This window comes from Lontra canadensis, unplaced genomic scaffold, assembly GCF_010015895.1.
Source record: "Lontra canadensis isolate GAN:19392208 unplaced genomic scaffold, GSC_riverotter_1.0 scaffold18, whole genome shotgun sequence".
Lineage (NCBI taxonomy): Eukaryota > Metazoa > Chordata > Mammalia > Carnivora > Mustelidae > Lontra > Lontra canadensis.
In genome coordinates, this window is record NW_022631012.1 from 16,953,677 (window position 1) to 16,965,677 (window position 12,001).

Consider the following 12,001-nt stretch of genomic DNA (forward strand, 5'->3'; position numbering starts at 1 on the left):
TGTCATTTCTAGTCTATGTCATATTATAGTCTGAAAGCTCTGGAAATTTTCACATTCTTTTTTTTTTTAAATGATTTTATTTATTTATTTATTTGACAGACAGAGAGCACAAGTAGGCAGAGAGGCAGGCAGAGAGAGAGAGGGTAGCAGGCCCCCACCCTGAGCAGAGAGCCCAATGTGGGGCTCGATCCCAGGACCCTGGGATTATGACCCGAGCCGAAGGCAGAAGCTTTAACCCACTGAACTACCCAGGCGCCCCAGATTTTCACATTCTTTTTTTTTTTTTAAAGATTTTATTTATTTATTTGACAGATAGAGATCACAAGTAGACAGAGAGGCAGGCAGAGAAAGAGGAGGAAGCAGGCTCCCCGCCGAGCAGAGAGCCCGATGTGGGGCTCGATCCCAGAACCCTGGGATCACTACCTGAGCCGAAGGCAGAGGCTTTAACCCACCGAGCCACCCAGGCACCCCAGATTTTCACATTCTTAATGCAGGATAAATTAGCTTACCCTGACCAACATAAAAGATAGATAACTACATGTATGTGTATGTAAATTCAACTACGTGTATGTAAATTCAACTACGTGTGTGTGTGTGTATGTGCACAGAAAGAAAAACATACAAAAAATATAAAATTTATTTGCTATTATGAAGGTGGGTTTATAATATGCATCTATTTTATATATTCCCTTTTTGACTTAAGGCATTATTATAAATATTTCCCCACCTTACCATATGGTTTTTGGAAATAAGATTTTAATGGAAGATGATACATTATGATTTAATACAGTAATGGTTTTATATTATTCTATTTCATGGACTTACCACCATGTATTACTTAATTTATCTCCTGTGTGTGGACATTTAGGCTGTTTCCAAATTTGATTCTCGTGAATTATCAATAAATGCATTTGTCCACAGCTCTGAACTAGGATAAAAATAACAAAATGGGTTACTGTTCATTCTAGAGCGGACTCTGACTCTCACCCTCCTGGCATCCTTTACCCACCCCATCTCCACAAGGTTCCTATAGGTCAAAAAAGTGAAACATCTCAGCTGCCAGCCCACAGGGACAGAGGTACCGAGTCTTGCCAATTTTGATAGATGACATCATAATCTCCTTATCTTTTCCAGCTTCTCTTTGTTCAGCAAAGACAAGGTTGAGAATTTTTTCACTCAAAAATTTTCATTAAAAAACTAAGAGTAAAACAAAACTATGTTTACGAAATGTACCTTCCTGCCTCTAACAGAGCTGCTGGTCAAAGATTACCCTTCAGGGTGCCCAGTCCCCAGCTTTTTCCTCACTTCCTCCCTGACTGGCTTAGATGTGGTAGTTGCCTGGGCCTCCCAGACCCATATTCCTGGTCTTTTCTGTAGCCATTCCCCTCCGGTGGGCACTCACCCCATTCCATCACTCTTGGGGCACCCTGCACTGATGTGAAAGCAGCGCTTCTCCCCTCGATTACACCTGTGGGTTTCCTCATCTGTTTTTCCGTGAAGCTAGACTGTGGTCTTCTTGAAGGCAGAAACTGCATTTCATTCCCATAGCCACAGGGGTTAGCACAATACCCAGAAATGAGCAAACTTAGAGTAAATGTTGGTGAATGCCGGCCTGCAAGCAGGAACAACGCACAGATTCATGTACACATGAGCAAAGGAGCAGTTCATACGGAAGTGTGGGGAATGGATGTTTCCATCTCTAGGGTCTGAAAGGAAGCATCTTCCTGCCTCAGAGCAGTTACCTTTTGGGACTAAATGAACGGTTTATCTGTAATTTACGTGCTCATAATTTGCAGAATGCCTGGATCTTTGAGGAACTTCCTGAAAACCAAACAGGCATATTTCTTTTTTCCTGTCCTAGAATTAAACCTCAGTTATGAAAAGTAAAGAGAAAATAAAAGAAGATAAGAGCTTGAGGCAAGGTCTTTAGCACCATGTCTTTCTGAAGCAAGAGACACATTCTCTAGTTCCCCAGTCAGGGCTTGGATACAGAGTAAGAGTAGGTAGGGAAACAGGCACACTTAGTCATCATCGTGGGAGTGTAAATTGTTGCAAACATTCTAGAGGTAATTTGGGGGATATTTATCAAAATGCTAAATGCCAATACCATCTGACCAAGCAATTCTATTTCCAGGAATTTATCTCCCAAAATGCTTGGGTAAGTACATAGATATCAATGTATAAAGATGTTTACTGCAGCACTATTGGTCATAATAAAAAATTGGAAATAATCCAAATGTCCATCAAAAGGGGATTGGATAAATAAATAATGTTACATCAATATAGTGGAAGATGATATATTTTTATCCTTAAGATAAAAGGATATAGCCCTTTATTTACTGACAGGCAAAGATACCCAATTTAAATTATTTAGTGACGAAAGCCAAACTGTAGAACAGTTTATGTAGTATGAGTCCCTGGTCTAAGAAGAAGACGTATATGCAAAAGAGAAAGACAAGAAAGATACACTCCAAATTCATCAGTGCCTACCTCTGGTAAGTGGGAATTACAGTAGGACAGGAAGACACTTTTTTTTTATTTTGTAAATTTACTTCCATGTTTTAAAAAATTATTTATAAAAATACATATTACCTTCTAATGTAAACATTTTTAAAGTAAAAACAATAATTAATTGCTGCTTTTTCAAGTCCTAGGCTGAAAATTTACCTGCTCTTGAGTCCTAGAAAAGTTTAATAATTATAAATATTTCCAGTAATTTCAATGGTGGAAGGAACGACACCAAGCAGAACACCAAAAATTTCAAAATCTGAGCTACCTGATCCACTATCCAATAATATATAATATCTGGTATCAGGTGTTACACATGCTACATCATAGCCCCATTTGGATTCTTTTTTAGTGTAGTTTAGATACTTTTGAATAAGACTATTCTTTTTTTTTTTTTAAGATTTTATTTATTTATTTGATAGAGAGAGTCAGAGAGCGTGAGAGAGAGAAGAGTGAGTGGGGTGGAGGGGCAGGGAGGGCAGAAGGAGAGGAAGAAGCAGGTTCTCTGCTGAGCAGGGAGCTGGATAGGGGGGCTCGATCCCAGAACCCTGGGATCATGACCTGAGCTGAAGACAGATGCTTAACTGACTGAGCCACCCAGGTGTCCTGAATAAGACTTTTTTTTTTTTTTAATTTATTTGACAGAGAGAGAGAGATCACAAGTAGGGAGAGAGGCAGGCAGAGAGAGAGAGGGGGAAGCAGGCTCCCCGCTGAGGAGAGAGCCCGATGTGGGGCTCGATCCCAGAGCCTTGAGATCATGACCTGAACCGAAGGTAAAGGCTTAACCCACTGAGCCAACCAGGCGCCCCGAATAAGACCATTCTTAAAACATGCAAGGCGAGAGTGGATACCCATGAAACAGGTCAGACATGGTACTGATTGAATTTTACTTTATTTTATCCTTAGTGTTTACTGGGCTGACTGCTTGATTGGTTCTGTCTGTTTTTAATTGGTTGGTTGGTTGGTTTTCTTTGTCTTTTTTTTTTTTTTTTTTTTTGGTCCTTATAGGTTGTCATGCATTCTTCCTGACAACATGATTTCTCAGTATTTCAGGCCAGACTCCTTTTCCTGACCACATTTCCCACTTTGCTTTGGATCTTCTAGAGGTAACCATACCAAACTCTTGTCAATTCCTCCAAGAATTTGTTGCCACTCTCAACCCAATAACACACCTAGCTCTAGATGAATTTTTGCTATAGCTCTGGGAAAAATCTTTAAGTGGTTACATTTTATATGCTAAATTGCTGGGCAAGCATTTGAATTATGCTACATAATCCAACAGGCCATTTCAGCTGGGGTCCAGACACTCCTAATATAAGCACAACTACAAACACCTTGAAAATAATTTGGTCATGATCATTGACGTGCCATAGTTCAGTAACTGGGTTTGGGTCAGACAAAGGGATGGTAACATGTCATGAAAACATGACACTGAGCCTCTAGGACAGGTTTTGAGCCCCAAAAGCTACAGAAAATTTTTTTCATGAAGAAGCAGCCCTGATTTGGAAACTGATGTCAGAAAAGAGCACAGAATTGAGGAAGGATATTTTCTCCACCTCTTCAAGGAATCCAGCCTCACTCCACCACTCAAGATTGGAGACTTTGGAACACTGAACGGTAGCATTCTTCATGTATTCTTGGTCAAGTGTTTCACAGGGGACGTCCTCAGCAGAGACAGTGATAAAAATTCCATCCAGCTGCTTGCTGGCAATCAATGCTGACAAATGATAACTGGAATTCTCCAAGAAAAATACTATGAATGCCCCAAGAGGGCCAGGACTGAGCTATCTGTAAGACTCTGCCAAAACCCCTCACACAGGAAGCGCTCAGTATATATTAATTAATTAATTAGTTAATTAATTAATGGTACCATATAGTGGTGAAAGCTGAAAGATCTGTTTTTAATATGGGAAAAAACACCTGTTTGGAGACTCCTAGAAATAACCAGGATCATTTTGGAGCAAAATAGCTCCTGTTTAAAAAGGATAGAATTTGGATCCATTGTAATTTATGAATAACTATAGTATGATCGCCAGGCTGGTAAAAGACAGGTGAAAATTGGGTTAGGAATATCTTCTGAATCACAACTGCTGAACTAACTTTTACTAAACAGATGATTAGAGGCTTTTTTTCCCCCAAGGATAATTATTTCTAAAATTGGGCAGTATCCATAGTGGTGGTCCTAATTAGGTTTTTTTATAGGCAGCAAGATCTGTGACTCCAGACTGAAATTATCCTGCTTTCAGAAATGTGAATACGCTTAAGCGACAGAAGTTCTGTTGGCACAAGACAGCCTGCTGCATGTTTTTGTCCTCTCTCTGGATTAGTTAACACCAAAGCCACAATCAGGCTACCTGTGAATTTGAGTGTTTAGATATAAAGTCTTGCATGAGTTACAGCATCTGTTAAACCCTAACAAGCTCCCCTCTACTACTCAGACCTGATTTCTCACAGATTTATTTCCAGACCAGTTCTCTGATAAGGAGAAGAAGAAAGGAAAGAATGGTAAATCCATTTGGCTGTTAAGGTTAGGCAGTCAGTTTGGTAGCTGGGTTTATATAACCTTTAACTTCTCCTAATTAGAAATTTTCAGAGTACCTGGCTCTCCCCAGGATGCCAATTTGCTGGAGAATCTGCTTGCAGCCTCCTTGTGAGAAGTCAATGTGAAGCCTTAACCAACAAAAACAACAAAACCTTCATCTCCACGAAACAAGTTATCCTCCATTGTTTGCCAGACTCACTGTGCGGTTGAAGTTTTAACTTAATTTTAAACTCACTCATCTTAATGGACACCTTATTCAATCACATCCATTCTCCTACAAATAGGTCAACCTTCCATAAGCCCTCAGAGGGAAGACAGTCATAGAGTTTTTTTTTTTCTGTCACTGGTGTCCGAAGGTGACTCATTAACATTAATTTCCAGATAAAAGTTTGAAAATAGTTAGACTTTGTTACTCTCTTAGTATCTGGTAATGACCATTATATTAAATTCAAATTAACCTTCCATTGAGTATTGGTTGTGATAAACTAATCACATATCTTTTAACAATAAAGTAGAAAGCAAAGGGACGTTTCAGCTAGTATTAAAAAAAACTTGGAAACTCAATTTATTTTCATTTAGAATTTCAGGATTATATGCAGGCAAGTGAATATGGCCTTGACTCTACTTTATGGGCTTGTCTCCATCTTTGTAACTTTATCCCTTCCATAGCTTCAGTTACAATTTACAGCCTGTCTGAAGCTGAATTCAGTAGCTTTCCTTCCAAACCTATTCATCTTTCTTTGCTCCTTGTATAGGAAGTGGCGCTATCATCCATTCAGTTCCCTAAGTGAGATATTTAGGAATCATGCTATAGTAATCTTTTTCTTAAAAAAAAAATTTTAAAAAGCCTTATTGAGATTTAATTCACATAAAATTCATCTATTTAAAGTATACAATTCAATGATTTTTAGTATATTCACAGAATAAATGAGATTGGTCTATAATTTTCTTTTTGTGTGATCTTTGTCAGGTTTGGTATTAATATTATACTCAATTCTTGGAAGATTCATCATCCCTATCCTATAGTGGTTCCAAAATGCAAAACTCATGGGTGAGTATCACTGACAATAGGTGTACAAGAAGAGAGCCCACACTCTGGATCCCACACTCTGGAGAACTGAGGCAGAGCTGAAGAATCTAATATAAAAAAAAAAAAAAAAAGATTCACAGGGAAATTTTATCAAAGCATAAAAAATGAGATCACCCCAATGCTATTTAATCCAGTCCAGAGTGTAGAAGAAAGAAAACCAATCCCACTTTTGAAAGGTAAAAAAAAAATCTTAAGTGTTAGCACAGAGAACCAACAGCATATTTTTAAATAATATATATTTACAAAGTGCATTTCCAGGGATACAAGAGTTTTTCTGTAATAGGACATCAGTTCGTCTGACTCATCGTATTAATAAAGGTAGGAGAAAAATCATATTATTACATTCATAAATGCTAAAAAAGATATTTAATAAAATTTAATATTCACTCATATTAAAAATATTTAATTAACTAGGAACTGAGGGATATTTCAGCCTAGTAGCCAGCTTCTTACTTAATGGGAAAACATTCCTAAAAGTAGAAAGAAGACAAAGATGGCCACTATATCCATTAGTATTTATCATTGAAAACAGAGATACTAGCCAATGCAATTAGATAAGAGAAGGTATTTAATCGCACAAGAACTGGAAGGAAGACAAAACACACACATACACACACACACACACACACACACAAAACCTACCTCTTTTTGCAGGTAACTTGATTATATGTCTGGAAAACAAAAAATAAATAGAAAAATTAATAGAAATTATAAGAATTTAGTAAAGAAGTAGCATATAAAATTAACATAAATAAGTCAGTAGCTTCTTATAAACAAAGGACAAGCAGATAGAAGAAATAATGGAAGAGTAACCCTATTTCAAAGAGCAAATATATAATACTGGGGCATAAATTTAATAAGAAATAGATCAAATCTATATAAGAAAAATGATGAAATACTCCTGATGACACAAAAATAGATTTGAAAAAGTAAAAAGAAATATTATGTTCATGGACAGGAAGCCTTATATCATAAAGATGTATATTTTCCCTAAGTTAATTTATAAATTTAATAAAATTACCATCAGATTTTTTCTGAATCTAGATGAGTTGATTACAAAATTTATCTGAAATTTCAAGTAAAAAGAATAGTCAGAAAAGCCCTAAGAAAAGAATTGAGGGTGGAAAAGTACTACTAAGTATGCAAACATATTATAAATCTGCATAATCAAAACAGTGTTACACTGGTACATGATTAAATAGAAAGACCATGTAAATGAGAAACAAATCCAGAAAAAGATGTAAGTGAAGATAGAAAATTAATAAATGATGCAAGTTGTGTCTCAAATCAATGCAATATGTAGATTTTATTTGGATCCTAATCCAAACAAATCAATGTAAAAGACATTTTTGAGTTAATGGTAAGAATAATGCACACAGAATAAATATTATATGATAATAAATGTTAATTTTGCTGTGTATGAGAGTGGTATTGTAAATGTATTTAAAATATTTATCTGTGAAAGATAGAAGTTGAAGTACTTATTAGTACTTATCATTTATTTTTGAAAGATGTAAATTAAAGATATAAATTGAAATCAGTGTTTAAAACTCTAGGAAAAAATGGGAGGTATAAAGTGTAGAATTAAGAAAGGAAAATATTACTCTTCATTGTAGCTGGATGATTAGAATTTAGTAGTTTAGGGCACCTGGGTGGCTCAGTTGGTTAAGCGTCTGCCTTTGGCTCAGGTCTGATCCCAGAGTCCTGAGATTAAGTTCTGCATCAGGCTCCTTTGCTGATCAGGCTCCCTCTATCCTTCCCCCCCTGCTCATGCTCTCTCTCTTGCTCTCTCTCTCTCAAATAAATAAAATCTTTTTAAAGATGTTTAAAAAAAAAAGAATTTAGAAGTTCACTATATTATTATCTCCACTTTTGTGCGGGTTTGAAAAATTCCATAAAACGAGATTTTTAAAAACACCACCTTCGATAATTGATAAATTACGTGTATGTATTATATGTATAAAGGAAAAAATTACCAGATTATTGAAGCTATAAGACAGATCTGTTTCTGATTTTCCAAATCTCAAGTCAGTTCTAAAGAAGTAGTTGATACCTATATATCTTGGTGTTTCTAAGATCTTATAATATATTCTACCAATGAAAAAATATTTCACAAGCGAGCAGGACTCAGTTTACGTATGAAGGAGGAGAGAGCAACTTTTGACTTTATATCTTACAACCTTCTGTTTGATTTACTAACAATGTTTATAAAGCTTTTTAAAAATGTGTTAGTAAGAGGAATAACAATAACTAACAATGTGTGTGTGTTTTTTAAAAGATTTCCAGGGGCACCTGGGTGGCTCAGTGGGTTAAGCCTCTGCCTTAGGCTCAGGTCATGGTCTCAGGGTCCTGGGATCGAGCCCCACATCGAGCTCTCTGCTCCTCGGGGAGCCTGCTTCCCCCTTTCTCTCTGCCTGCCTCTCTGCCTACTGTGATCTCTGTCAAATGAATACATAAAATCTTAAAAAAAAAAAAAATTTCCAGAGGAGTGTGATGGACAAGATACTATCAAGGCATTAGCATATATATCTGGGTGGTCTGGAGCCTCCTGACTCACCTCATGCCACATTCCATCATACATCCCTTATGCCAGGGAAGCCCGACCTAAATGTAGTTTCCTGGCAAAGCCCTGTCCCTTTGCTCTGTGCATGACCTGCTCTTTGCAGGAGAGAGAAGGTTGTTTCAAGTGTCGCACTCACTAAAGTCTCTTGAGTGCCTTCCTCTTTCCAACCTCCACTCCCAGCTCAGATAGAATTTGCTGCTTCCTTCTTTGTATCACTCTGCAGACCTTGCTCATTTCCATGTCTGCTTCATTGCAACAGACTATTGGACTGCTCTCTAAGCATATTCCCTGGCCTCTTGTATCTGGTCAACACATTTGAGTGAGAAAAGAAAATGTTTGACTTAGTTACTTGACAGTTCTATCTCAATTTCTGGAGTAAGAGACTGTAAATATGTCTACTCTGGATTTCCTAGCCAAAACAGTTGTCTTACATCACGATGGTGAGTTGGCTTTGAAATATACTATAAAAGAAATTTTCTTTCTTTTTTTTTTTTTTAAGATTTCATTTATTTATCCGACAGAGAGAGCACAAGTAGGCAGAGAGGTAGGCAGAGAGAGAAGGAGAAGCAGGCTTCCCGCTGAGCAGAGAGCCCGAAGTGGGGCTCGATCCCAGGATGCTGGGATCATGACCTGAGCCAAAGGCAGAAGCTTAATAACTGAGCCACCCAGGCGCCCCTATAAAAGAAATTTTCATACTTTGAAGAAAAGTTAAAAAAAAAAGACTATGAAAAATACTTCCATTTCAAGTTGTGTCCATTAAAATTAAGAGGTATGAAAGGAACCATTTGTATGTGATTAACGGATCGTCAATGTTTTCCATTGTCTGTAAGTTAAAGATACTTATATGCACGACAGCCATTGCTACTTCTGACCTTATACTTCAGAACCAAATTACAGCTTGTGGGACTGATGAGTGCTGTGTCTCCTGTGCCCACAATGCTATTGGAACACAATTTCATATAGAAACCATGGGATTAAATGCATTAGGTGTTAGAGTATTTCATATTCTACATTTGAGGTGTAACTAAATGCTAGTGAGCCTCCTTAAAGGAACTAGAAACAGAAATTTACTATGTAGTCTAAATTCCAAAAGCCTTAAAAACAAATTATGCTCCAAAAGTTCATTTGTAAATTGAGGACTCTGTGTTCATCAAATCAAGAGGAAAGAGCAAATGAAATAAAACACATCTCTGATGACATATATTTAGAAAAACAACTCTTAGGAATAATTGCTGGGGCAGGAAAAAGACTTCACTCTACACACTTTATACCCTTTGAATTTTGTACCACGTGTGTGGTGATCATTATTCCCATAGTAAGAGTTCTTCATTTAAAAATTATTAAAAGTAACAGACAAATTATATATTTAGAACATTTCTCTAAAGTGCAAGTGAATATATATTGTTTCTTTAAATTGTGGTGTCTGTCTGTATTCTGTTGAACTTGATGGTACTTGGTTATGGTACTGATAAACCTCAAGTAGTCTATGTTGCTGTAAAATTACTCTACATGGTGGCTACCATCCCTGTAAAAACAACTATACCATTGTGGGATAACGTTTTGTTTTTGTTTTTTAAATGTTTTATTTATTTATTTATTTGACACAGAGAAGAGAGAGCACAAGTAGGTAGAGCTGAGAGTGGAAGGAGAGGGAAAATAAAACTGCAGGGCTTGATCCCAGGACCCTGGGATCATGACCTGAGCCAAAGGCAGCCACTTAACTGAGCCACCCAGGCGCCCTGAGGATGACTTGTTTTGCCTTAACTATAGCATGGCTATCTCTAGTAGGAACATTTATTCCCTCTCCTGGAGTTTTCTTCTAGTTGAAGGGGGGTCAGTTAACATAATCCTTCTGAGTCTTCTCTATCCCCATACTGTATCCTAGGACAGAGACGTGACCTACCTGATCATGAATTTAGGAGCAGAAATCGGACAATCAGAACCCCAACCTTCTTCCTTTGTTCCTCTCTGGGGCCAGCTGGCCACAGGAAGCACCCCTATCTCCAAGCCACAGTGTTACCTGTAGGCCACCAGTGATGGTCCATGCCTGAGTGAGTCAGTCTAATTCTGGAGTTCAATATTGCTCACAGATATAAGCCACATGTTTATCAGTAGGGTAGATGTTCAATGGTGTTTCATTGTGAGTTCATCTTACAATAATTAACAAACTGCACATATAAAAGTATAATTTTTTTTCCTGTTTGATAAGTTTTATATTTGCAAACATCCCTGAGACCATCACCACAATCAAGATAGTGAACACTATGCATTACCCCCAGAAGTTTTTACATGTTCTTTTTTTTTTTAATCAGTATATCTTTTATTGCATCTTTAAAATATCACAAATAAGTCTGAAAAATCATCCGGCTTCTCGCTGTTTCTGCAGATGGACAACTCAGATCTTATTCATCAGCCTGCTGAACTGTTCCTTTTTCAGAAACATAGATACCATCCAAAAATTTTCTGATATCCTTGTTTTTAACAGTTGTGGCTTGCTGAATCAAAGCAGCTGAGTTTGATACAAGTTCAATGTCATTTCCTTCAAGAATTAACTCATCTTTTTGGGCTTGAGATACAGAACAAGCAACACCTGGCCTCATCCGAACCCTGCGGATATATTTTTCACCCAAGAAATTTCGGATTTCAACAAGAGAACCATTCTCCTGAATAACAACGTTGATGGGGAAGTGAGCATACACAGACCTCATCTTGTATCGGAAGCCCAGTGTAACGCCCTTGATCATGTTCTGCACGTGACTGCAGATGGTGCGAACGGTAGCCAGCTCTTTTCTGTTCCCCCACCATTTGTCAACTCGGAGCCTCTTCTTTTTCTTTCTGAGAAGACTAAGTTCTACGTTGATGTGATTGAAGTCCCTTCGCAGGGTTCCTCTGGGGCCCTTCACGATCACCGTGCGTCCCTTCAGGGTGATGTCGACATTCTCCGGGATGTCGACCGTCTGATTGCTGAGAATGGTCTTCATCCTCGCAGTTGATGCGGCCTACATGTTCTTTTGTAATCCTTTCAGAGTACTCCACCCAGTGCCTGTGAATTATGAGATTTTTTTTTCTAAACCATCTAGTGGCCACAGGCACTATGCCTTTGTGAGCTCCAGGGGCTTTTTCCTTAAATGCCTCCAGATGTCCCTTTCTCTGGCCTCAGGTGGTTTCCTCTCATGCATGTCCAGACATTCTAGGTTCTCTCTCTGTGAAGCTCTCTTGAGCCAGACACTCTGTCCTGTAAACTCTAGCTTCTGTGTTCTCCCAGGACTCTCAGCTCTGTATTCTTGAAGAATCAACT

General features: G+C 37.8%; 1 protein-coding gene across 1 annotated transcript; it reads right to left on the reverse strand.

Annotated features, from left to right (window-relative positions):
* Positions 1-11,042: 11,042 nt before the first annotated feature.
* On the reverse strand, positions 11,043-11,696 carry LOC116869173 (60S ribosomal protein L9-like). Its single transcript, XM_032860175.1, has one exon. The coding sequence runs from the start codon at positions 11,682-11,684 to the stop codon at positions 11,106-11,108; it is 579 nt and encodes a 192-aa protein (XP_032716066.1). The 5' UTR covers positions 11,685-11,696; the 3' UTR covers positions 11,043-11,105.
* Between the last annotated feature and the right edge of the window lie 305 nt (positions 11,697-12,001).